The 25,404-nt window shown below is 54.6% G+C and overlaps 2 protein-coding genes across 5 annotated transcripts; one reads left to right on the forward strand and one right to left on the reverse strand.

Moving 5' to 3' along the window:
• Positions 1-1,286: 1,286 nt before the first annotated feature.
• On the reverse strand, positions 1,287-13,118 carry FAM234A (family with sequence similarity 234 member A). 3 transcript variants are annotated; one of them, XM_081839831.1, is made up of 12 exons: positions 13,039-13,116; positions 11,745-12,033; positions 11,530-11,649; positions 11,249-11,428; positions 8,644-8,774; positions 8,354-8,486; positions 8,069-8,210; positions 7,036-7,176; positions 6,512-6,587; positions 4,819-4,977; positions 4,143-4,248; positions 1,287-3,582 (listed from the first exon to the last, which is right to left on the reverse strand). In XM_081839831.1, exons 2-12 carry the CDS (start codon positions 11,998-12,000, stop codon positions 3,371-3,373), a joined length of 1,656 nt encoding a protein of 551 aa, XP_081695957.1. In that variant the 5' UTR covers positions 12,001-12,033; positions 13,039-13,116; the 3' UTR covers positions 1,287-3,370. The 3 variants fall into 3 exon arrangements, with proteins under 3 accessions (XP_081695957.1, XP_081695958.1, XP_081695959.1); XM_081839832.1 differs by lacking the exons at positions 1,287-3,582; positions 4,143-4,248 and adding an exon at positions 4,633-4,745 and having other exon boundaries at positions 4,776-4,977; positions 13,039-13,118; XM_081839833.1 differs by lacking the exons at positions 1,287-3,582; positions 4,143-4,248; positions 4,819-4,977 and adding an exon at positions 6,013-6,121 and having other exon boundaries at positions 6,450-6,587; positions 13,039-13,118.
• A 41-nt stretch (positions 13,119-13,159) lies between these two features.
• On the forward strand, positions 13,160-25,036 carry TRAP1 (TNF receptor associated protein 1). Of its 2 annotated transcripts, none has more exons than XM_081839739.1 (18): positions 13,160-13,301; positions 14,644-14,799; positions 14,928-15,010; positions 16,222-16,362; positions 16,790-16,861; positions 17,065-17,225; positions 17,573-17,682; positions 18,196-18,269; positions 18,970-19,125; positions 19,330-19,450; positions 19,566-19,635; positions 21,509-21,656; positions 21,872-22,057; positions 22,234-22,372; positions 22,629-22,714; positions 23,698-23,843; positions 24,100-24,172; positions 24,656-25,036. In XM_081839739.1, the coding sequence occupies exons 1-18, from the start codon at positions 13,208-13,210 to the stop codon at positions 24,755-24,757; spliced, it is 2,118 nt and encodes a 705-aa protein (XP_081695865.1). In that variant the 5' UTR covers positions 13,160-13,207; the 3' UTR covers positions 24,758-25,036. The 2 variants fall into 2 exon arrangements, with proteins under 2 accessions (XP_081695865.1, XP_081695866.1); XM_081839740.1 differs by having other exon boundaries at positions 22,632-22,714.
• Positions 25,037-25,404: the final 368 nt, after the last annotated feature.

Below are 25,404 nucleotides of genomic sequence, written 5' to 3' on the forward strand. Positions count from 1 at the left end.
GGTGGTTCACAGAATAAAATCAAGATATAAAACCACAAAATACCTAATAAAAACAAAAACAACGCAACAGCCCACCCCCCACAAAAAACCAGATTTTAAGAGAGCATAGGATGTAAATCGGATCATCCAAAGGCCTGGCGCCTAAAGGTGTATAGTGAAGGCACCAGGTGAACTTCCCTGGGGAGAGCATTCCACAGGCGGGGAGCCACCGCAGAGAAGGCCCCGTTCTCGTGTTGCCCCCCCCTGGACTTCTCGAGGTGGTGGCAAACAGGGAGGGCCTCAGAAGATGATCTCGGGGTCCGGGTAGGTTTATATGGAAAGAGGTGGTTCTTGAGATATTGCCGTCCTGAGTCGTTTAAGGCTTTATAGGTCAAAACCAGCACTTGGAATTGGACCTGGAAACTAATTGGTAGCCAGACCAGGATCAGTGTAAGATGCTGAAACCGTCTTGCTCCAGTGAGCAACCTGGCTGCTGAATTCTGCGCCAGCTGAAGTTTCTGAACCGTCTTCTGAGGCAGCCCTACGTAGAACGCGTTGCAGTACCCTAACCTTGAGGTTACCAACTCTACAATTCTAACACCCATGTAGCCCTTGGGGAAGATAATCAAAGAGCTCAGGGACCGGCCGTGTCCATCTGCTCCATGCCACCACCCCCCTCAGCCCCAAATCCCCTGCGAGGATCTTTCCGCATTTCTGGGGCTTGGGAGGTATTTGCCATCTGCCCAGTAAGGAGATTAGTAGGGGCTGCAAAGCTCCGCTCTCCCATTGCATTTCCCCAGCAGAACCTGGAGAGCCTTAAAACCCCCCTTGGCCCCATCTTTGAGCAGGGGGTTGCAGCCAAGTCCCCCTCATTCCCCTGGCAGGCCTGCGGCGCAAGAGGGCCGCTTTGCCCCCAACATTTCTGCCTGGCCCACCAGTCCTCACGCCTGGGGGAAACTGGGGCAGGGCATCCTCTTAGCCTGGCACTGCTGCCGTTTCCCGCTCGCTAATCCCAGCGTGGCATGCTGCCTCCACTGCTGAACAGATGCCAGCAAAGCACTTTCGGAGCAGATGGGGGCCAAGGGCTGGAAGTCAGCCAGGAGCTGCTCTGCCGGGACCCCCTCTGGCCTGCACAACAGGGACGTGGGGGGTTGTGTGTATGTGTGTGCACATTAACAGCTGAGAGGGCGCAAGCTGAGCCCCTGGTGCCAGGGCCAAGACCTGCTTCTGCAGTTTCTGCTGTGGCTCTTTTTCTGGTGCCACTGTAATAATAATAATAGTAATAATAATAATAGTAGTAGTAATAATAATAATAATTTATTATTTATACCCTGCCCATCTGGCTGAGTTTCCCCAGCCACTCTGGGGCGGCTCCCAATCGAGTGTTAAAAACAATACAGCACTAAATCTTAAAAACTTCCCTAAATAGGGCTGCCTTCAGATGTCTTTTAAAGATAAGAGAGCTGCTTATTTCCTTCACATCTGAAGAGAGGGTGTACCACAGGGCAGGCGCCACCACCGAGAAGGCCCTCTGCCTGGTTCCCTGTAGCTTTGCTTCTCGCAATGAGGGAACCGCCAGAAGACCGTCGGCGCTGGACCTCAGCGTCTGGGCTGAATGATGGGGGCGGAGACGCTCCTTCAGGTCTACTGGGCTGAGGCTGTTTAGGGCTTTCAAGGCCAGCACCAACACTTTGAATTGTGCTCAGAAATGTACTGGGAGGCAATGCAGATCTCTCAGGACCGGTGTTCTGTGGTCCCGGCAGCCGCTCCCAGTCCCCAGTCTGGATGCTGCGTTCTGGACTAATGGCAGTAGCCTTGACGGAGGGACTCCTCCTCCAGCTCCTGCTCCCAGGGGATGCAGCGTGGAAGAAAGTGCAGGAGCAGAGCGGCTGCTTGGCATGCAGAAGCCCTTTCCTGGCAGCCTCTCCCAGCCAAGCTCTGGCTCCTTGGACGACTCCTGCCTGGCAGCGTGGGCAGCAGCAGGCTGTAGGGACCAACGGCCTCACTGAAAACCTGCACAGGGAAAACTCTGCCGAAGCACAGAGGTCCTCTTGCTTGCCTGAGCCCAGGAGGAGGCAAGGGCACGGCCGACCCAGGACTTAGCAAGACTGCCCACACTCCCCTCTTGCGTCAAGAGATGCTTCCAGGTACCTAAGGGCTTATTGGAGCGAAGGAGGGGGCCTGCCCTGCCACACAGAGGTCTCTCTTTGAAAACCCCACCTCCCAAACAGGAGTGGCATATAACCAGGTCACCGGATTCTCCTTGCCAGTCTGGAGGATTTGAATTTGGGCCTGGGGTGCGAGCGAGCCATGGGCTCTTCATCCCTGAGAGAGCATGGGCAGGGGGAGAGGGTGTCGAGAGGAGGGGCCTCTGCCCATTGCGCCTCCTGCCTCCCTCCCCAAGTGAATGCCATAGGTTTGGGGGCCCAGCTCATTCTGGCGACTGACTGCGGGAGCCCCAAGATAGAACGAAAACGGAGGTTGTGGACAAGGAACCAGGATTTATTCAAACCACAGTAGTAGTAGTAGTAGTAGTAGCAGCAGCAGCAGCAGCAGCAGCGAACTGGCCAAGTCCCCGCCTCCTCAGGCGCAAGAGGTGGCCCTGTGTGCGAAACCTCCACCACCAAAGCCCAAAGGAAAAACCTTCGAGAAATCCCCGAAGGCGGAAAAGCAGCCCCGTCGGCTCCAGTCTTGGCGGTGGGGGGTGGGTCGCCTGGACAAAGGATGCTGTGGGGGGGGGGGCGAGTTTGGGGCCCTTCCCCTTGCAAAGCAGCAACCCCCTTCCTCCTCCCTGCACCAGGTGGGGCCTGAAGCCAAGGCCAGCAGGGTGGCAAGGCTGGGGAAGGGGGAGCAAGGGAGAGCCCCCCGCCCCCCCAGGCTGCTGCCCCTGAGCGCTGCAGGCCAGGGTCCCACTGAGCTCTCAAGGCCCCCACCCCGAAACGACTCCCTGGTTCCCTGCTGGCTCCCAGCTGGTGGAGGGAGCAGCGAGAGGGAGGAAGGAGGAGCTGGGCAGCCAAGGGAGTGGGGGCTGCAGACATCAACCCCAGTGAAGCACGGGGTGCTGAGCCCTCTCCTCCCCCCAGGAGAGTCCACTGGTGGGGGAGCCTTCCAGTGCCAGTCAAGGGGCCACATGCTTGCTTGCCCCCCAATCCAGGCCTCCACAAAGACAGAGAGAGGGAGCCTTTGCAGCAGGAATCCCCCAGGGAAAGGGCCCTGGGTGCGGGTGAGGAGCAGCGCTGGGAAGGCCGCCTCTGCCCCCTCCTGCCATGCCAGCCCTGCCCATCGTCAGCCTCGCGGTGGCTCTTCTCTGCCTTCTGGCGCTGCGGGAAGCCTCTGCCGGCCTTGGGTCCTCCGGGGTCGTCCTCTCCCTGCACCCCAGCCTTGCCGGCTCTCACTGGGGGCTGCGGTACCTCATCCTGAGGAAGCGCTCCCGGACGCTCTGCTCGCTGTTCTGCACCACCTGGTTGAGCCAGATCACGTGGCTGCCGGCGATGGCCTCCTTCAGCTTCCACTTCGACAGCATCACTTGCCCGGGGGCCTGCCCTACCTGGGGCCCCGTCAGGAGCAGATAGCAGGCGTGGCGGCTCCGCTCAAAGAGCACCCCTGGAAGTGAAAGAGGGTGAAGGATTGGGGGGTAGGCAGTGGCAGCAGCAGCAGCAGCAGGAGCGGCAGCCTCCTCCTCCTCGCAGCCGCCCAGCAGCATGGGGAGGCCCCTGACTGTCAGGAGTGCGTGCAGGAGCCAGGCCTTGTGACCAACAGGACTTTGCAGGACTGGGGCCTTCCTAAGTTTGTTCTGAAAAGGCAAGGCGCGGCCTCACAGGTGAGGCAGACTGGTAACTCACTGCACCTGGTGGCAAGAGCTGGGAAGGGTTATAAGGTCAGCATTTCCCTTCGGCTCTTTGCCACAGCAACTCGTTTCCTGCCTTGCTGCGTTTGGCTTCTTGCTTCCTGATCCTTGAACCTTGGCTTCTTGATTCCTTGCTTCTTGATCCTCGGACCTCTGATTTTGTGACTCCTTGCTTCCTGACCCTCAGACCCTTGACTTCCTCAATCCTGGCTTCTGGACACCCGTTCCTGCTCCCACCCCGCCCTCTTGCCCCCGGGCCTGACGTCCACAGCTGGGACTTTGATTGCCCGTGAACCGGACCGTGACACCGACTTACCCTCAAAGGCCACGATGTGCTCCGTGACGTTGCTCGTCTCCAGGAGGACATTGGGCAAGGTGGGGTGGAACAGGTACAGTTGCTGCTGGGCGCCGTCCCAGGACCCCTGGCACCAAGAGAGAAGAGAGAGCTGCAGGCAAGGGGAAACTGCGCAGAGCAGGCCCCGCCAGCAAGACCCCCCCCCATAACACACGGAGGCAGCACATTCCCTGCATGAAATGTGCGCTGGCGAGGTTGTGGCAATTAGGGAAGGCGATTCTGTTATGTGGTGGCAGAGGAGAGGGGCAGGGGCACCGGGGCAACTCTGTGCCAGTGTGACTGTCGCCCCGGGCACACAAAGCCAGACATGTGGGAAGGCTGGTGTTCTCCTTTTGGGGTTCAGAGGGCTTTCATGGAATTGCAGTGGAGTTGGGAGGGAGCACAAAGGTGGTTAGTCCAACTGCATGCAAAGTCCACTCTTTTGCCCAACGTGGGGCTCAAACCGACGACCATGGGGTTAAGAGTCTCATGCTCTACCAACTGAGCTAGAGATTCCTAAAGGCAAATTCCATTCAGCTACCACCCCACCCCCCGTCCAAAGCCAGCTGGCAGAAGGAACAGTTTCTTTGCATTTGGGGGTTTGGGGGTGGGGGCCTTTGCATTCCCTTCCTGCTACAGCATGCCACCCTCCGCTTACCGTTCCGTTTGCGTCCCTCTGGTACAGGCCCCAGAAGAGGAAGACCGATCTGCGGTCCAAGGTGGACAGGGTAGCCGGCCGGGGGCTGTTGGCGCCTGAGAGCAGCTGCAGGCTGGCCTCCCACTCGATGTCGCCGGAGGTGCCTTCCATGACCATGACCTACGGAGAAGAGGCCCGCCTTAGAAGGTGCTGCCTTCTCAGGTCCTCAGCGCTCTTCTCCACAGCCCCTGCCCCCAAGGAGCCCCTCTGGGCGCTTCTGCCACGGGGTGCTGGGCGAGGCAAAGGCTCTCAGCCCCCAGAAGCTGCTCCATGGCAGGCCAGGACCAAGCCTAACCATCACACCTATAAAATGCGTAACTTCGGATCTGATTAAGCGGACCCTCCTTCACCAGATTTGCTCATCTTTAAGGAGCCACCAAAGTCCTGAGGGTGGGAGGTGGCGCTTTTGAGGGGGGTGACACTCTCTCTGAAGAGCAGGTACGCAACTTGGGGGCCTCCTGGGTGCACTGCTGTCGCTTGGGGCCTCCTTCAGCTTTGGCTGGTGGCCCAGCCGCGCCCCCACCTGCACTGGAACAGCCTAACCTCTGTCATCTGTCCTCCTGTAACCTCCAGGTTAGGTTACTGCAATGCGGCACACCTGCGACTGCCTCTGAAGATGCTTTGGAAACTTCAGCTGGTGCAGAATTCAGTGGCCACGATGCTCAGCAGGGCAAGGCGGTCTGAGCATGTATTGCCAATTCTGGCCCAACTGCCCTGGCTGCCAATCAGTTTTGGGTCCCAATTTGAAGTACAGTGGTGCTCCGCAAGACGAACGCCTCGCAGGTCTAGCGGGTTTTCCGTTTTGGAGGCGCTTCGCAAAACGAATTTCCCTATGGGCTTGCTTAGCAAGACGAAAATGTATTGCGAGTTCCTGCGGGGTTTTTTTCCCTTTCCCCCCTTTTTCTAAGCCGCTAAGCCGCTTATCAGCTGATCCGCAAAGCCGCTAAAAGCCGCTAATAGCGCTAATCCGCTAAGCCGTCAATGGGCTTGCTTCGCAAGACGAAAAAACCGCTAGACGAAGAGAATCACAGAACGGATTCTTTTCGTCTTGCGAGGCACCACTGTACTGGTTTAAAAGCCTTCAATACCCCAAGGACTGCCTCTCCCCATATGAACTGACTGAGACCCTGCGACTGTCACCCGAGGCCCTTCTTTCTGTGCCCCACGCCCCTACTTCACAAGAGGTCTGGAGGGTGGCAACACGAGGACAGTCCTTTTTCGCGATGTCTCCCGTTTGTGGGATGTTCTCCCCAGAAAGGCTTGCCTGGCGCCTGCTTCATGTGTCTTTTGACACCAGGCAAAAACATTCCTCTATGGCCTTTTTAATGGGGGGGGGGCAGGGTCCCAGGGGGTCAAAGGCATTGTTCTTGCTTGATATTGTGCTGTGCATTTTTATGATGATTTTCTTGTTTATGCCCTGCCCACCTGGCTGGTTTCCCCAGCCACTCTGGGAAGCTTCCAGCAAAATATAAAAAATAATAAAATGCCAGACATTAAAAACTTTCCTGATCAGGGCTGCTCTTTTTTCCCCTGTAAACCACCCTGTGATCCTCAGATGAAGGCGGCATTTGAATTTAAGTGATAAAAGAAACGGATCATAAAACACTGCCTTTGCTGCAAGGGACTCCGTGTGGCTGTGGGCCTTTAAACAAACCTTCTTCCTGGAAGAGTCTCTGCTCATAACGATAACGTCGACCTCGTCCGGCCTGTAGGCTCCAAGCACAGGCTCGCTGCAAGAGGGAGACGAGAAGGGGCTGAACAAGCCGTTCCCAGCAGCCCTGACTGGCACACCGGACCTCTCCCTCCTCCACCCCATCCTTCCAGAAAAGGGGGATGAGATTGTTGGTTAAAGAGGGAAGCGGAGAAAGGGATTTATCTCCAGAAAGCTGTGGGGAAGCCCCGCTCCCTTCTCAGTTGCACAAGCCCTTCTCTTCCCTTGGGCATTCTGCCTGCACTCAGGAGCACCGTTGGCAAATTCCTCTGGGCTGCGAAGCCCACCTGTAATTAACTGCTCAGAGCCTCATGCATGGCAAAACCACTGGCCGGCCCTCCTTTTCCCTTTTCCCTCCCGTGCAAAGTCACAGCTCAGGCCACTCTCCCTGCACCTCTTAGGACGAGGCACAAGCCAGAGTCGGACCCTGCAGGTCATGGTTGTTGGCAGAAGCTGGCACCCCTTACCTTAGGATGTGGGGTGTCTCTGTGACCCACATCGAGCCCAAGTGCTGCCCGTCCACCAGCTCAAGCATGTTCGATCTTGAAACCAGAAAATCGGCGCTCGAAGACACAGGCATCTTTGTCAGGTAGCGGATTTCTCCAGTGCTAAACAGGGAGGGACCGAAAGCGTTGGTCATTGCTCAGCTGGGCCTGCAGGGGGCGCTTGTGCCAGCTGACACCAATGAGGGCAAGAGGAGGCTGGCGGGGGGGGGGGGGGAGACCACATTGCCCTCCTGACCCCAGAAGAGGGGCTCTTCTGACAAAGGGAAAGAAGCACTTTCTTCTCTGTAGAACTCACAACAACCATGTGAGGTGGGCCAGTATTTCTGTATTACAGGTGGAGGCTTCCCAGTGCTTTTTTTCTGGGGGTACACATACCCCTAAATATTTTGTGAATCTAATGGGGGAAGAAACTAATTTTTATTTTAAAAACTTAGTTTCTTCTCTAGCCTGGTGAATCGTCAGTTCCGCTGCTCCCTCCGATGGCAGCCTCATTTTCTGTCATCGTGTTTCCTGAGTCTCAGACGGAAGCGGGTGTTTAATGTGTGAAGTAGGAGTTGGAATCTAGAACAGTGATTGGTCCATTTTGTTGTTGCCACCCCTGATGGCGGCTTCCTTTCCCGCTGTAATGCATGTTCTTTGTACTTTTGTCCATTAACTGTATTTCTTTTTCTTGGTTTGAACTTGAGTCAAAATGAGAGTACCTGTCAGGGGTTCAGGAGCAGAGACACAGGCCTGACACAGCCCTGACAGTACCCCTAAACATTTTCTAAGAAAAAAAGCACTGGGACTTCCTAATACAAGATCTCCAACTGAACTGGCGACTTTTTGGCTCACAGCAACACTACCTCTCTCTCTCAACCCCACTTGCTGCTCTCAGACGTGGCCCTTCTTCCCAAGTTCCCACCCGGCTTGCTCTGAACGCTATGCATTCTCCCCAAGCCCCCCAGTGGCCAACCCCGCCTCCCGCCCCTGCTGGAAGCCCTACAAGCGCTACCTGAGCAAGGTGATTTGGCGCGTGGCGCTGTTGATTGCCGTCTCCCAGAGTGGATCTTCCGTCAGACCAGAGGTGCTGTGGGCAGGAGAGCTGAACCCCACCTGGCACAGCGCTTTCAGAGAGTAGGCGTAAAGGGCCTTTGCTGAGGGAGGAAGGGAGTCAGTGAGCCAAGCAGCAGTGTCTTCGCCAGACTCCAAAGAGCGTCTCTTCTCCAGAGAGGACCCCGCCCTCGGCAGGGACCCCTGGGCCAAGACGGGGCCTGTCTCCAGAGGGGGAAGGACTCACCTGTGTACAGCAGTACATAGTGGGAGCCCTTCGGAGTGACTTGCATGAGGTGGCCGACTCTTCCCGGGAGATGCAAGGTCCCAACGGATCCAATCTGGGTGCCATGTTTCCCTGAATAGAAGTGGGCTTGAATCTGCAGAACAAGCGAAGGCCATGGGATTCTCGCGCCTGGGGAGGAAGCTGAGCTATCCTGCCGCCACGGCCTGCTCAGTCTTAAAGAGGCTTGCATGGCAATGCTGAAGAAATGCCAAGTATCCTCGCTATAGTTATCTATAGTTATTTAAGCTCACCTCCTCTCCCGTCTCAGCAAAGACCAAAAGGTCGGAAGTGCTGTCTCCGTTGACATCTGGGATCTTCAGCAACGGACTCAGCACTGTCGAATTAGGCCCGAGGTTGGCAGTCTCCTTCCAGAGAGTCTGGCCTGAGGAATAAGCAGGAAGCAAGGGCCTCACGGGGTGAGGGGAGGAAGGAGGCAAAGGACCGCAGGTCCCAGCATTTTGGGGGCCTTGGTCATGCAAGCCAACACACACTCCTGGCCACAACTCTGCCTCTCCTTCCCTCTTGCCCACTTTCTGTTTTGGAACACAGAATATGGGCTAAAAGAGAAATGATAATAATAATATTTTTTTTTTTTATGCCCCGCCCTTCCCGGTTCAGAAAACTGGGCTCAGGGCGGCCAACAACAAATTTAAAACACTTAATTGATGCAACAAAAAACAGCATAAAAGACAGTATAAAGCAATAAATTCAGAAATTCAAAAATCAGTTTAAGGGGAAAATCCATCCAATAAACATTAGATGATCACCAGGGCTAGCTGGCTAAATTAGTCCTATTTGGGCCAGCAAGGAGAAGACCGGAGCTCCAATGCTCTCCTGGCTTTGGCATAAAGGTGGATGGCAGCGGAGCAGCCTCTGGAGCAAAGCTGCTCCAGAGCAAAGCTGCGTCCAGTTAACTTAGCGCCAGCCCACTTGCAGGATGCAGAGGTGCCCCTTCAGTGGGATGGGTGCTCCTCACTCGATACGATACAACACCTTTATTGTCATTGTCCCATGCAGAACAATGAAATTGAAAAATCTACATAAGACATTCAGCCCCGCCTAAAAACTCTGAAACCCCATTTTAAAATACAATATACTATAGAGACTCCTTATACTGCATTTAAAACCAGAATTGCATTTGGGTAGAAACTGTTTCTCAGGGGGCTAGTCCTGGTTTTTATAACCCTGGACCTTCTTCCAGAAGGCAGAAGCTGAAAGAGATCATTTCCGGGGTGCGCACTATCCTGCGCTATCTCTGCAGCTTTCTTATGGCACCTGGAAGCATAGATTTGATCCAAGGTGGGAAGAGTGCACCCAATTCTTCTCTCTGCAGTCTTTACAACCCTGGACAGCATTGTTTTTCCCCTGACTGTGCAGCCCCCCAAACCACACACACAGACCATAAGTTAGTACACTCTCCACAGTACAATGGTAAAATGCCATCAACAGGTCCTTTGAGAGATTGTTTTTCCAGAGGATTCTCAGAAAATACAACCTCTGCTGTGCTCTCTTCATCAGGTCTTTGCTGTTTTCTCCCCAGGTTAGGTCACCTCTCAACTCCATTCCCAGAAATCGAAACACCGAGACCTGTTCCACTCCTTCATGAGAATGGGGAAACGCACCCGGAAGAGAAAAGGTATTGAGGAGCTAGTGACACAGAGCCCTTCCTGCCTCCTCTGTTCCTTCCCCCTCCCTCGCTCTTGTTCAGTTTTTTGATGGTGTGAGAACAGTCTTTAATGTCCTGGGAACATTGGGAGAAACCCCACATGCAGCTCCCTTAATCAGATGTGGAGGACGTGTTATGACATTCCATTCCACCTTAAGAGGAACAGGCATGACCGTTGTGTGTCACGTGCCTGTTTACATTCCAGCACAGCCTGCTGGGAACTTCTGTTGTGTGTTTAGCTTTTGCTTATGCTGTTTGCTTGGGCATGAAGGGGAGCCGACATGTTTTTCCTCTGTCCTGATGCTGAATAAAATGCCTGTATATACGTTTTACACAGCCTCTCTCTGCCAATTGAGAAGAGTTCTTATCTTTGCTGGCTTGCATGCCCGGCTTCTGAAGCTCGGGTCGCAGTTCCATGCTGATCCGAGGACCAGAGTTTGCTTGGCTGCCGGCCGGTGGGCTGGAGCCAGCTGGGGGCCTGCCAATTGCCCCTGTTCCCTTGGACGCATCCCAAAATAATACTGGGTACCTTCTTTGATGTTGGACATTGTTTTGAGAAAGTGAGGCATTGGGAAGGGGTGGCTATCTATAAAATGGGACAGTTTGGGCAGACTTTCACTGAAGCTCGTGCACGGACTGATCGGCCGCAGGGCCCTGCAAACTGAGGCTACCTGGGGGAGTCGCTTCGCCGCTTCTTGAGGGTTTCCAAGTGGCAGATTGAAGTGCATGCTTGGTATGTACCGTATTTTTCGCTCTATAAGACACACCAGACCATAAGACGCACCTAGTTTTTGGAGGAGGAAAACAAGGAAAAAAATATTCTGAATCTCAGAAGCCAGAACAGCAAGAGGGATTGCTGCGCAGTGAAAGCAGCAATCCTGTTCTGGCTTCTGGGATAGCTGCGCAGCCTGCATTCGCTCCATAAGACACACACATTTCCCCTTACTTTTTAGGAGGGAAAAAGTGAGTCTTATAGAGCAAAAAATACGGTATATATTGTTTGCTGTTTTAAAATAATTTTTTTTAATCTTCTCACTTGCGTATTTTGTATTGCTCATGAATCTCATTTGAAAGGAACCACCTTGCCTTTGGCAAGACAAGCCCCCCAACCCCCTCATCGCACCAGGAAGATTGCCTGCATGCCTCTTGCCGTGACGCTCTGGGCAAGGGGCTGCTGGACACCTGCCTACCTGTCTCCAAGTCAATGGCTGCCAGGATGTCCGGCTCCCCTACAATGAAGCAGGCTGGGGTGTGATCCTGGTCGCCGGAGCAGTCCATCAGCAGGAGCTCTTGGGCGACAGGCCTCTGCCAGAGCGTGCTGCCGTTGGTGCCTGAATGAGCGGCCAGGAAGGCACAGGGGGAGGCCAAGCCTGGAGGAAGAGGAGCAGCCCATTCAGCCCCGGCGGCCTCCTCCCCTCTCTCCCCCAAGGAGCAGTCTCTGCAGAGCTGCTCAAGCCCCAGGAACCCTCACCTTGGCTGGCACAAGAGCTGTTTGTGCTGTTGCTGCCGGCACTGGCAGCCTTGAAGGCAAAGAGGACATCCTGGACCCGGTCCTTGTTGACGTCCTGCATGGCCAGGAATGCGTAGGTTGCTGCAAAGAGGCCAGAATGGAGGGCTTCAGCGATAGGCCGCAAGCACCCGTGGGGCCCCCAGGAGCGGCCGCGGCCCCTGTGCCCCCGCACTCACCTGCGTCCTCATAAGTTCTGCTCCACATCCTTTGGGAAATGGGCCTCACTGGGCACGGGATGATAAAGGAGAAGGCAAACACCACCGTGAGGCACAGAAAGAGGGAGAGGAAGAAGGCCGCCGTGCGCCATCGCGAGAGCCGCTTGAGCTTCTTGGGGGCTGCTTCCTTCTGGGTGCAGTTGGCCAGGCCCTCGGGACCTTTGGCCTCCTCGTTCTTCAGCGGGTGGATCTCGGCTTCCAGGTCTTTGCTCTCCATCCTAGCTGGCTCTTTGGGGAAGGAGCTTGGATCCTGCCACACAGAAGGGAGCCTGGATCAGGCCAAACAAATGCCGCCCTGGCCCAGACCCACAGCGGCCAACCCAACGCCTGTGGGGAGCCTTGCCCAGCAAACAGCATTCAGAGCGGTGCTTTCATTGCTACAGTTTGTGGGGTTTGCACAGAATTCATTTGTGCACAGTTGTTTTTTAATTAATTAATAATTATAATTAATATAATTAATAATTGTAATTAATATAATTAATAATAATATATAATTAATATATTTATATTAGACAGATAATTTATTACGGTCCAAGACCAGCTTGCACAACACAAATAAAAACAGCATTCATAAAGATAAAATATACAATCAGAGCAGACTGCAGCAAAAGCTCATGAGTTGAAATTGAGATATATACCTACCCCCCTACAACCCTACGAGCTACCATAGAAATTGACCCTGAGGCACCTCAAAGGGCAACGTCGGCATTTCCCTAGTAAGCTATTATATTCTAGAGGATGAGCTGTGCCTACAAATCATTTATTTATATTTAATACAATTAATAATATAATTAATAATTATAGTCGTCATATGGGCTGAAAGAGTTAATAATAGCCATCCCGGCAACATTAGTAAAAATGAGAATCTGGTCTCTGCTGGTCGAGGCGGCTCAGAGTCCTGCCTGGCCGCCCCCGGCAGCCTCCTTCTCCTCCAGGAACGGGCCCAGTTCCTGGGGGGTGGGGGGCGTCCCGGGCCGGGAGGGTCGCGGCGCCCGGAGGAGGCGCGCGGGGGGGGGATTCTTCCGCCCCCCGCCTGGCCCTGCAGGCCTTCGGACTACGACTCCCATGATCCCCCTGCGGGGCCGGCCTGCCGGGGCTGCTGGGAGTTGTAGTCCGGAGCCGGAAGGCGAGCGGGGCGCCCAGGCGGAGCCCGGCCCGGAGCCCCTCGGCAGCCCCGTCGGCGCCCTCCCTCCGCCTCCACGCCCGGGGTCCTGGCGGCGCTCCGCACATGCACCGGGGCGAAGTCACGGCCTACCTCGGGGGGCGCAGGCGCTCCTTCCGACCGGTCCGGCCGAGGGGCGGGGCCTGCGAGCGCCGGAAGAGCGCATGCGCCAAGCGGCGCACCGACGTCACGGGAGCGCCGGCTACGTCTCGCGTGACGCTGTTTCCGCGCCGGAAGTCGGGTCGGCGTGAGGGGAGTGGCGATGGCGAGGCCGGAGGTGCTGCGCGGCGGGCGATGCCTCCTCCGCCTCCTGGTCCGCCCGGGAGCCGCGGCGGCGGCGGCGGCGGCGGGAGCAGGTGAGGGAGGCCGGGCCCCGGCGAGGCCCCGGGAGGAGGTGGGCGCCGCGTGACCCGGGCGACCCCCGCGCCCTCTGACCCCGCAGGCCGCGCCATGCCGGCCCCGCCGCGGATCTGGCCCGGGAAGCCCCGGGGGCGGCGGCTCAAGAAGAAGACGTCTAATTCAGGGGATGCCAGCGGGTTTGGGGCCAGGCCCCGCCTAAGCACCTCTCAATTCCTCATCCCCGTTTAATTATTATTATTCTCCTTATTATTCAAAAAGCGAACTCCTGTTCACGCGGAGGAAGCCTAAAAGGCCATTCACTGTTAATACAGTGGTACCTCGGGTTACAGACGCTTCAGGTTACAGATTCCGCTAACCCAGAAATAGTCAAGAACTTTGCTTCAGGATGAGAACAGAAATCATGTGGCAGCAACGGGAGGCCCCATTAGCTAAAGTGGTACCTCAGGTTAAGAACAGTTTCAGGTTAAGAACGGATCTCCGGAACGAATTAAGTTCTTAACCCGAGGTACCACTGTAATTCTTCCTTGAATTGCCACCCTTAAAAATCAATTCTCTGCCGTGGGGTGTGTACCCCATGTTGGGAACCACAGTTTGTATTCTCTTATGGGGTACTTAGAGCCCCGTCTACAGAAAGCAGAGGCCAACCAGCGTATATTGAGAATCAAAGCAACTAGTAAGCCTGATCTTCATTAACAGAGAATAAACTGTTGCAACAGAGTTCCCTCCCTCCTTGCAAGGAGACAAGAGAGACCCAGAACAATGGTGCACAGGCCTCTATAAAGACTTGAAATTGCCCACCCTGTAGTCCAAGACCACCCCCCAAAACTTCATACATACATCACAGAAGGAGGCGGTCTGCAGCAGAAATTTGAGAGTGTTGCTTCTCTCCTGTCTGCCAGGATACCTGATAATGCCTTACTTCATTGCATTTTCTGGGCAGTCTGGCCATTCTTTTGTGATGGTAAATACTCAGTTCCTGAATCTCCTACATGTATTGATAGCGTGCTCAGCTTAACAGATACTTGCCAGACTGTATGTGCAGGGAGGTGTAAGCCCCTACAGTCCAAAGACCATTGGAAAGCTGCTCCCATTTCCTTCCTCCTTGCAGAGAAATATTTGAGGTCAATTTGGGAGAGTCAAAATGGCTTCAGGATTGCTCTCCAGTACCATTTCAGACATGTAGAGTATATACTTATGTATGTGCATTTGCCTTGTACATTTATGAACATTTATTCTATATTGGAGACCTTAGAATTCTTGTAACAGCAGGTAGCATCCACTAAAGCTCCGTGTCCAGAAGGGTCCCTGGCCCACCACCCAATGCTTCTTCCGTTTCAGGTCCAAGGGCCGTACTCCTGCCCCGACTGGCCCCTCCGCTGCTGCCTCCAGGGCTGAGCTGGGCGTCCAGGAAGAGTTACAGCTCGCAAGCTGCCCAGAGTGACGAGGAGGCCCCTCCGCTGCATCGACTGACCAGCAACCCCGAGGCAGTCCCAGGTCCGACTCCCCCTCCCCTGGAGTCAAGCCACACTCTTTCCTGGGCCCTGCTGTGGGGGGCAAAGGGGCAGCCCTTTGCTGAGAACAACAGCAGCAGCCCTTTGCTCTCCCTTCTCTCCATCTTGCAGGTTCTGCCTCCAGGCACGAGTTTCAAGCAGAGACCAAGGAGCTGCTGGATATCGTGGCCCGTTCTCTCTACTCGGAGAAGGAGGTAGGCTGGCCGCTCCTGCCCTGGTGCATCCCAAGGGTCCTTTTGCAGGGCAGAGCCAGCGCCTGCCACTGCCCATGCCTGCTGCGCTGGCTTGACCCTAACTCCTCGTTGGGGGATCCTGAGCCCTGGTAGTGGCTGCTGCCTTAATTTGAAGCAACTTTTCACTGCACCTCTTCTGCAGTGGGTTGGTTCGTTTCCCCAGGTTAGTGGAAAGCAGGTGCGCTGCGTTACAGACTCAGCCCTCCTCTCACCTCAGTTGGGAAGCAGTCCTTGTACCTCTTAGGGAATATAGCCGATGTAGCGCCTTGCCCAGTATGTCTTTCCTCAAAGCTGCACACTCCACACTCCGTGGAGCTTCCCTGAAGCCCTCCAACTCCTGGGAACTGCAAGGACCAGAACAGGCTCCCAGGAAAGGGAGTGAGTTGAAGGGCTTGAGGAGTCAGATCAGACTGGGGCGGCAGTGCAGTGTGCTTGCGAATCCAGGGTAGCTCCAACAAACTTTGCATGTTGGTGACATGCTTTTCATGACAGAGCAATTCAGTTTTACTAGCAAACCGGAGGTTAAACTAACCCCTTTCCAGCTCTGGGATGAGTGTAAGGAGCATTCATGTGACATACCTGCTGCTGCTGCTGCTGCTGCTTCTTTGGCGATCCCTCATAGCTTGTCTTCCATAAACACGGTTTTAACAATGAGTCCGTAAGTGACTGTGGAGGCCAATGCTGGATCCACACGTCCTTCCACAGTGGGGACATTGGATTCTGGGCAGGAGTTGATCACGGAGTGGATTTGCCAAGCATGCCTTCCTCTTAGCTCATTTCTCCCTTGTGTCTTGAGTTCGAGTGTCTTCAAAGCCCATGACACCTTTGATAAAGGCTGTTCTCCAGTTGGAGCACTCGCAGGCAAGGGTTTCCCAATTGTTGGTGTTTATACTACATTTTTAAAGATTTGCCTTGAGACATCTTTAAACCTCTTTTGTTGACCACCAACATTACTGCAGCTGACACACTAACATGTCACAACACACAGTTTGGAAAGCTCTGCTCTAGGGGATGCCTGCTGCTACAGTGTGTGGAGTCTCCCCTGCCTTTGGCTAGTGGGGATGGAAGGCATGACCCACTTCCATCTGGGATGGGCGCTGCTCCACACTTGAGAGCCACTCCCCTGCTGTCTCTGTGGTGCCCGTTTGCATCAGCGTGGCCTCTCCCTGCAGGTGTTTATCCGAGAGCTGATCTCCAACTGCAGTGATGCTTTAGAAAAATTGCGCCACAAGCTGATGTCCAAAGGGGAGATCCTGCCAGAACTGGAAATCCACCTTGAGACAGACTCCAAACAAGGAACCATCACCATCCAGGTACTGTTGCCGAGTGGATGACTTGCGCCAGAACTCCCAGACTTCTCTATTTGTTCCTACTCCTTGGCCAGGGCTGCCAAGGAAGGTTGCTGGACTGGAGAGATTTTGCTGCCTCTGGCCCAAGGGGGACTGGTGTGGGGATTCTGCCTAGCTTGAGACGTGGCCTTGGCCACAGCTACCCAATGAGCTTGGTGTCTGGTGGGATTTGGCCCTGACTTGACTTCTGACCTTGGCGCTGGACCCCATAGACCAACCTTCTGGTGCTCTGCTCAGATCAGGGCTGATCTCTCATAAACAGCTAGAAACAATGCTGCTGCAGAATGTCTCTCTTGCCCAAGTCTGTGCAGATGGGGGAGCGTTGCCCTCCCTATCCCAAAGTGGGGGCCAGGACATGACACAGATCTCTTTGCCATTCTCTCCCCTGCAGGATACAGGCATTGGGATGACCCAGGAGGAGCTAATCTCTAATCTTGGGACCATCGCCAGGTCTGGCTCCAAGGTAACGGGGCAGGAGGGTTTGGGGCAGCGGGTGCAGGCTCTGGGGGTGCAGCTAGGCTTGCCACAGTTCCAGGGCAGAGCAATCCCTGAGGCTACAAGGAGAGGGGGCTCTGGCACCTTGGTGACCCCCCTTTGAGTTGTTGGGAAGTGGCTAGACATCTGTCAGGGCAGCCTGGCTGCAAGCAGGGGGCTTTGTGTTCACAGGCCTTCCTGGACACGTTGCGGAACCAGGCGGAAGCCGGCAGCAGGATCATTGGCCAGTTTGGAGTGGGCTTCTACTCAGCCTTCATGGTGGCGGATCGGGTGGAAGTTTTCTCACAGTCAGCAGAGCCAGGCAGCCCTGGGTACTGTTGGCACTCGGATGGGTAAGTGGTGCTCCGGAGGGACCTGGGCAAGACTGGGCAGCAGGCCGGAGGAAGTGTAGGGTGTGGGCAGAAATCTTGGATTTTTTAAAATTTAAATCAGATTTTTTCAATTTAAATTGGATTTTTAAAATAAAATGCTTTTGGAGGAAAAAAAATCTTTCTAAAGATAGTATTCTATTTAAGTTGCATTATAGTCCATACTAAAACTCAGTCTAGTGGTTTTTTTAAAAAAATAAAATTGTTTAACCACATCAGTTAACAAACATGGATATATATACTGTAACGTTATTGTTTTAGTTAAATAAGTTGTTCAAACTGTTATTAAGGAAACGGTTTTCTAATACTAGTTCTGGGACATTTGAGATCTTGGAAGCCTCTGGAGTTCAACCAGGGACGAAAATAATTCTCCACCTCAAGGAAGACTGCAAGGAGTTTGCCAACGAGGAGCGCGTCAAAGGTGATGGCCTTGCGCCTGGGTGGGGTTCCCCAGGGTGGCTTGGTGGGGGTTGGCTTGGGGAGTGTGTGTCTGTGAGGGGGAGAAAGGCTGTGCACCTAGAAGCTCCCAGTTTCGGTCTCTGGCAGCATCTCCTGTGAAGACCAGGACTCCAAAGAGCTGCCACCAAAAGCGGGCAGTTAATGGCTTAAGTTGGACCGTTGGCATGGTATGGATTCGCTGTCACTGGCTTCTGGGCTTGTTAAGTGCCAGGTTGAGAAGCGGGGGCTGGGGGGTCTTTCTGACCCCCTTTGGCCCTCCATGAGCAACATACCTGTGGTGGACCTCAATGTGCTCATGGTTCTGCATTCCAGGATCTCCACAGCATCCAGCGCTGCCTTTTCTTTCCTTGTGGGCTGGTCCACTGTGTTTCTGGGCTCCCCTTGGGTGGGTGGGCCAGTGGGCACTTCTGGAGTTTGGGTGCCCCGGGCAGGGCTGTTGACCAAGGTTGCTTATCAAACCCCTTCCTTCCACTAGAGGTCATCACAAAGTACAGCAACTTCGTTGGCTACCCTCTCTTCCTCAATGGTCGACGTGTCAACGCCATGCAGGTAAGGCGGCTGCAGACTTGCACTGCTTGGGCCCCAAACATGCATAATAATAAAAATAAATAAATAAATAAATAATAATGTTATTTATATCCCACCCTCCCCAGCCAAGACTGGGCTCAGGGCGGCTAACACCAGGTATAAAAACAATTGATTAAAATACAACTTAAAAACAAGATTAAAGTACAACATTAAAATGAAGCCTCACGGTCCTCTTCCGCCCTGCTCAGAACAAGGTGCTGGTCAGGAGGAGCCGTCTCTTAGGAAAAGCTCTGGGCCAGGAAGCCCTGCCTGGGATTTTGCCTTCTCCCTGGACTTTGTGGGGGTCCTGTGCAAGTGGCTCTGAGGAGCAGCCCCCCCCCCCCCGGAGCACAGGGGCAACATTTGGTCTCTCCTATGAGTTGCCAGAAGGACAGTGGGGGATGCTTCTCAATGCCGGGTCCTCTTCCCACGGCCTTTTAATTTCAGAGTGGGGTAGTGGCATGGAGAAGGTTGCCAATGCCCTCCTAGTCCCACTCTTGGTCCACTTTGGGGGCAGGAGAATTATTCTGGGCTCCTCTTTGCTATTCTGCCTGGAGCCTCGCGGTGTTTTGGGCTCGCCTCTGGACCAGACTCCTTCTGGCAGCAATGGCATTGGCTGTCCCTTGTGCCCTCTGAATGCCTCAGCAGCCTCTGCCCCCCTGTTCCCCCTCCCTCTGCGCAGGCCCTCTGGACCCTGGAGCCAAAGGACATTGGGGACTGGCAGCACAAGGAGTTCTACCGCTTCATTGCTCAGGCCTATGATGAGCCACGCTACATCCTGCATTACAAGACAGACGCGCCTCTCAACATCCGCAGCATCTTCTACGTCCCAGAGGCGGTGAGGGCCCTGGGGGTCCCCCCACTGCCTTCCAGAGGCACCGAGGGGTGGTCTGCAGGAGGGGGGGGCAGCCCCACCCCAGGATGGAGGTTGAGCTGGGTCCCCCCCCCACCTGGCAGAACATCCGGTTTCAACTTGGGCAACCCAGTCAGATGGGCGGGGTAGAAATAATAACACTATTATTGTGACTTCCTGTGCCTCTAGAAGCCCTCCATGTTTGACGTCAGCCGGGAGCTGGGCTCCAGCGTCGCTCTCTACAGCCGCAAGGTCCTCATCCTGACCAAAGCCGCAGACATCTTGCCGAAATGGCTCCGCTTCCTGAAAGGTAGCCACCCTCCCCTTTGCAGGTGCCCTGGGGCGGGCAGGGGGGTTGTTTCTGGGCCACAGCTCCCCCTTGCCCCCCCTGCCCCTGACGCTGCCCCTCCCTCTGTTTGGTGCAGGAGTCGTGGACAGCGAAGATCTCCCTCTGAACCTCAGCCGGGAGCTGCTCCAGGAGAGCGCACTCGTCAGGTGAGCTACCTGCGGGCCGTGTCTGTGTGTGTCTCTCCAGACTTGGGGCTTTCCTGGAAGCGATTCTGCCATGGCCTCCAAGGGGGAGCTTGAGGCTCCGCTCACTGATCCTCCTTCCCCCAAGGCAGGCGGTTGGTCAGCCCTGCCCAGTGTCGGCTGCTTTGACTGGCAGTGGCCCTCCAAGGTTCCCCTTGTCGGGATTCACAGAATGCTGTGTGAGATAGTAAGTCTGCAGGCTTGAGTTTGCTGGCTGATGCAGCTGGCTGATGCAATCGTCCTGCAATACTTTCTATGCAAGTGCTGGGTCAGAATAACTTGGCAGTAGTGTGCTGTCAGTTGATTGGCTGTCATCGGTTTATAAGGGAAACCTGTTCAGCAGTAAAGGTGGTGGTGTAGAGGAGTGTGGTCAGAGAGAGAGAGAGATAGGAAGGTCTTCCTATATAGCTCACAATAAATATACTGCACTGAAGAACCTGGAACTCTGAGCATTTCTGCTAATGCGCCACGGAGAATTCACGACACCCCTTTCCTTTTTGTTTTTTGACAAAGTAATAATAAAAAATAAGAATAAACATGTGCACCCCACTACTGAGATCATTCCATTGTAACTATCCAACCTCCCAAAATTTCAACACCTCTTGCGATGGTTTGACCCCTTTCCGTCCTAACAGTACAAATTCTACAAACACCCTCTATATCTCCTCAGAGTCATTTCTCCTGAGTATTCCCCGTCTTGCCTTAGTGGCACATGTTAATGTATCATTAATAGCTATATCCCACACCTCTTTATACCATTCTTCCATTTTATATTCTGCTTGCCCCTTCCACTTCCTAGCTGTAATAACTTGCGCAGCTGTCAATGAATTTGTGAGCAAGTCCTTGCTAGCCTGCAACCCTTCCACCCCATCGTCAGTTGATAACAGGGCTCCCTCTGGACTTTCGGTCAGCTTTAACCCAGGGATTTCTGTTGCCTCCTTAGACAACCTTTGCCAGAAAAATTGGGTCCCCCTTTCCTGCCTGCTCCTTTGGGCTGGGCTCTGGCTCCTTCTCCTGCAGGTCTGCTCCCATCTTGGTCACCAGGGGGCAGGGATTGGGGCCCTCCCGGTGTTGCTGCGACTCCTGCTCCCATCAGCCCCGGCACCTGTTGTGGCTTATGCCAGGAATTGGGATCCCAGCAGGCAGAGGTGCGATTGGTCGAAATGCCTTTGTTTCGAGGCTTCTTGGTCACAGAGCAATGCCAACTTCTTCATTATATATATATATATATATGTTTTTAAACATGTCATTTTCAACAGTAATTAAACTTTTACATCTTATTCAATTTTTTTACTTCCACCAGTCCTGTCTGAAAATTTTCCAATCTAATCTCTTAGTATGCATTTCTTATTTTCCTTATTACATTTCAAACTCATAACCAATATCTCTATCTTTTTCTGCTTTGTAACACTGTATATTTCTCCTTACAAAACTTATTGTAGTCCTACTAGCCTGATTTTTTGGTTACAATTGCTCTTCAAATAGTTCATATACTTCTTCCAATCTTCTGTAAATCTCTGGTCCCGCAGGTTTTGAATCCTTCCTGTCATTTTGTCCAGTTCTGCATAGTCCATTAATTTCGCCTGCCGTTCTTCTTTCTTCAGAATTTCTTCAGAGCAATGTCGACTTCACTTAGATTGCACATGGCACCTAGGCAAATCTTTTGGTGAAGGGGGGAAAGAATAGAAACCCTCCTCCCGGCCAGAGGTGCTTCAGCCTGTCACTGTCTGCAGTCTTTCCTCCGCTGTCTCTCCTGCCCCTCTTTTAATCTTTGGGGCTTCCAGGCACTTATCTCCCCCCCCCCACAATCTCCCTGATGTTGGGTGTTGTCCTGCAGGAAGCTTCGGGGAGTCTTGCAGCAGAGGCTGATCAAGTTCTTCATTGAGCAGAGCAAGAAGGACCCAGAGAAGTACGCCAAGTTCTTTGAGGACTACGGGCTCTTCATGCGTGAGGGGATTGTCACCATCGCCGAGCAGGATGTCAAGGTGTGTTGAGGGACAGCTGAGGGGCGAGGTTTATTCTTGCCAAGTTTCCAGAGGGAGGGGGGAAACCAGGTGTGATGCCCACCTACTTCATTTATTTCATGAAATTTGATTGTAAAACACACTCTCGAAGCTTTTTACTTGGGCAGCGGATGCCTTGATGAGGGGTGAGGGTTCTGCCTCCTTTGCCCTGTGACTGACTGGACTCTCCTTCGCAGGAAGACATAGCTAAGCTGCTTCGCTACGAGTCCTCGGCGCTGCCCGCTGGCCAGCTGACCAGCCTCTCGGACTACGCCGGCCGCATGCAGGCCGGCAGCCGGAACATCTACTACCTGTGCTCTCCCAACCGCCACCTGGCTGAGCACTCGCCCTACTACGAAGCCATGAAGAAGAAGGACGTGGAGGTGAGCAGGAGAAGCAAAGCCCTAGCCGGGCCCTGTGGGAGCCCCTTTCCCAGCAAGTGCTTTGGGGTTGGGCACCAGGAGCAGAGGAGGAAGCCCTGTGACGGGGGTGGTGACGGTCATTCTTCCTTTCCTTGGAACTGAGGACACCCCCCCCCCCCCCCGTTTGGCCCCTGCAGGTACTATTCTGCTACGAGCAGTTTGATGAACTGACACTCCTGCACCTCCGGGAGTTTGACAAGAAGAAGCTGATGTCTGTGGAGACGGATATCGTTGTCGACCACTACAAGGAGGAGAAGTTTGAGGAGAAGCACCCAGGTGGGCTTCTGCTGTGCGGTGGGAAGAGGGCGTGAGCCCTTTTCAAGCAGAGTTGGCTGCCTAGCTTGGAGGAAGTGGGGAATCACCCATCTTGGAGGGATGGGAATACCCCAGGAGGCGTCCCAGAGGCTGTCCTCTTGTCAGCACTCCCCACCCTCTCAGGAAGGACTTTGTGGCTGTGACTGAGGGGTTTGTCTCCTCTTCCCCCACCCTGATCCACTCCCCTGTGTTCCTCCTCCTCCTCCTCCTCCTGCAGCAGAAGAGTCTCTGAGCGCCTCGGCTGCAGAGGAGCTCCTGGCCTGGATGAGGAATGCACTTGGCCCACGGGTTGCTGCCATCAAGGTGAGGGTCCAGGGCAGGGGGGCAGGGGGGCAGGCGGGCAAGTTATAATTACAATAATTTCATTATTTATACCTTCCCAATCTGGCTCGGTTTCCCCAGCCACTTTGGGTGGCTTACAGCACTGGAAACATTGTAAAATCAGACACAAAACATTTCTCGATACAGGGCTGCCTTCAGATGTTTTCTAAAAGTCATCTGGTGGGAGGGCGTTCCACAGGGCGGGCGCCACCACCGAGAAGGCCCTCTGCCTGGTTCCCTCTAACCTCACTTCTCGCAGGGAGGGAACTGCCAGAAGGCCCTCGGAGCTGGACCTCAGTGTCTGGGCTGAATGATGGGGGTGGAGATGCTCATTCAGGTATCCTGGGCCAAGGCCGTTTAGGGCTTTAAAGGTCAGCACCAACACTTTGAATTGTGCTTGGAAACATACTGGGAGCCTATGTAGGTCTTTCAGGACCGGTGTTATGTGGTCTCGGCCGCTCACAGTCACCAGTCTGGCTGCCACATTCTGGATTAGTTGCAGTTTCTGGGTCACCTTCAAAGGTAGCCCCACGTTGAGCGCATGGCAGTAATCGAAGCGGGAGATAACCAGAGCATGCGCCACTCTGGCCTGAGTGGGAGGCCTGACTTTGCACACAATCTAGGGAGAACACTTTGGCCACCTTGAGGGCTTGGGTCTCGGGAAGCCCCCTGGCTGGGCCTGGCAGGACTTTGGGCTTCAGTGAGGCCTTTCCAGGAACGGGCGTCACCGGGAGCTGTTTCTGCAGCCACAGTGTGACCTGTCAGGATGGTGACGACTGTTTGTGTGAAGGGCTGAGAGCATAAATGCCTGGAAAGGGCAGTTGTGATGGATCTGGGCAAACCCATGTACCGGCCTGCCATTTCCTCTCAGCAGCCGGGGGGTTGGCTTGCTTCCTGGGACGTGGTGGGGAGGCAGGAGGGGCTGCTAGGCTTGACCTCCCCCCCCCCTTCCTGCTGCCCTGCAGGTGACTCCCCGCCTGGAGCTGCACCCGGCCATGATCACCGTGCTGGAGATGGGCGCTGCCCGCCACTTCCTCCGCATGCAGCAGCTGGCCAAGACCACCGAGGAGCGGGCTCAGATCCTTCAGCCCACGCTGGAGATCAATACTGGGTATTGGATTTCGGGGTGGGCAGGGGGACAGCCAGAGCTGGACCTGGGGGAGGAGGAATCCCTGGAGGTGATGCACTGGGGACTGCATTGTCGCCCTCACCTCCTGCTTTCGGACGCCTCCCTTTGGACCTCAGCAAGGGCTCTCCTTGGGGAGGACAGAGGGGCTGGGCACAGGCGGAGAGGGGGCTTTGGGGAAGGAAGCCCATGCGCTCTGCCTGCTGCAGTACTCAAACTGCCCCTTCGTCTTCCCTTCTAGGCACGCTCTGATCAAGAAGCTCAACCAGCTCCGCTCCAGCCAGCCAGATCTGGCCCTTATGCTGCTTGACCAGGTGAGCTAGCTTCTGCTTCCTCCTCAGGGGAGAAGCCTAGCCACACAGAGGGGCACATGGACTGCCAGCGTCTCGTCATGCCCTCGGGAGAGCAGTGGAAAGGAGTGGGGGAGGTGTCCAGTGCCTTTGCAATGTCTGGAGCTGAGACAGCTGGCACCTGCACAAGCAGGGAACAGTGTAACCCCCTGCCACCCCCACGTGGATTCCCTGGGGCCTCTCTGAGAGCCTTTGGGGGGGGCAGAAGAATCATAGCATTATAGAGTTGGAAGGGGCCAAGCGGATCATGTAGTCCAGCCCCCAGGAGAGCAGTTACTGAGGGAAATGCGCCCCTTCTGTCATGTTTTCCTTGCCTACTCCTGGCTGGCATTCAGAGCAGAATGCCATCTCTGTCCATTGGTGCTCCTGCCATACCCTGGGACACAGTAAGCCAAGGTAGCCCCCCTCTACCCTGACCCGCTTCATTGTTCCTTCCTTCGCTGGCAGATCTACGACAACGCCATGATAGCAGCAGGCCTGAACGATGACCCGCGGCCGATGGTGAACCGGCTGAACGAGCTCCTTGCCAAAGCTCTGGAGAAGCACTGAGAGTCCTGCCTGGAGCTGAGCTGGGGCAGTCCTGCCTGTCTTCAGAGGGGTTCTTGGCCTGGCTTGCCTGCTCTTTGGCGAGCTCTTGGCCTGGGCTCCCATATCCGGATCGTGGCCCGTTGGAAAGAGCAGAGGGGCCAGAGTTGAGCCACCTGGAGCCATGGTCCTTTATTTCAAAACGTGTGTTTGCACAGCCGGCTGTCAGGGTGTGTGTTTCTGGACTTGCCTGCAGGCTGCGTGTGTTGGCAGTACCTCTAAGTAAAGACTTTTAAACCCCCAGTTCTGAAATGTATTGCCCTGCTTTTATTCTGAGCCTGTCTTCGAGTGGGTGGTTCTTGGATCCCTTCTACAATGCGCATGGGAAAAGAGTGGCTCCGCAATGTTCACAAAACGCACTGGCAATTAGGACCAAGTGCTTCTGAGCATGCTCAGAGCTCCCCCCCATGGCAGATGCAAGGAGCAGATATTTTCCTGCAGCAGTGAGTTCCGCAGGCTTAGGTTGGAAGGTCAAACAAGAGTACAGCCAAGAAATTGAAGCAAAGCAGCAGCCAAGAGGCTTGATCTTCATTGTTGCAACAAGGCTCCCAGCTACAACATAGAAGCAGAGAGAAGCCCAGATCAGTGGGTTACATCTGTATTTCAAAGTT

This window comes from Podarcis erhardii (assembly GCF_964252035.2).
Source record: "Podarcis erhardii genome assembly, chromosome: 14".
Lineage (NCBI taxonomy): Eukaryota > Metazoa > Chordata > Lepidosauria > Squamata > Lacertidae > Podarcis > Podarcis erhardii.

Bases quoted from the DNA above. Each gene is read 5' to 3' on its own strand.
- FAM234A (XM_081839831.1), bottom strand. From the start codon at position 12,000: ATGGAGAGCAAAGACCTGGAAGCCGAGATCCACCCGCTGAAGAACGAG. The intron at 11,429-11,529 runs GTGAGGGTTCCT...CTCTTCCTCCAG, and splicing joins CAGCTCTTGTGCCAGCCAAG to GCTTGGCCTCCCCCTGTGCC. The intron at 8,487-8,643 runs GTGAGCTTAAAT...CTTGTTCTGCAG, and splicing joins TTGCTGAGACGGGAGAGGAG to ATTCAAGCCCACTTCTATTC.
- TRAP1 (XM_081839739.1), top strand. From the start codon at position 13,208: ATGGCGAGGCCGGAGGTGCTGCGCGGCGGGCGATGCCTCCTCCGCCTC. The intron at 16,862-17,064 runs GTAACGGGGCAG...TTGTGTTCACAG, and splicing joins TCGCCAGGTCTGGCTCCAAG to GCCTTCCTGGACACGTTGCG. The intron at 23,844-24,099 runs GTATTGGATTTC...CTTCCCTTCTAG, and splicing joins ACGCTGGAGATCAATACTGG to GCACGCTCTGATCAAGAAGC.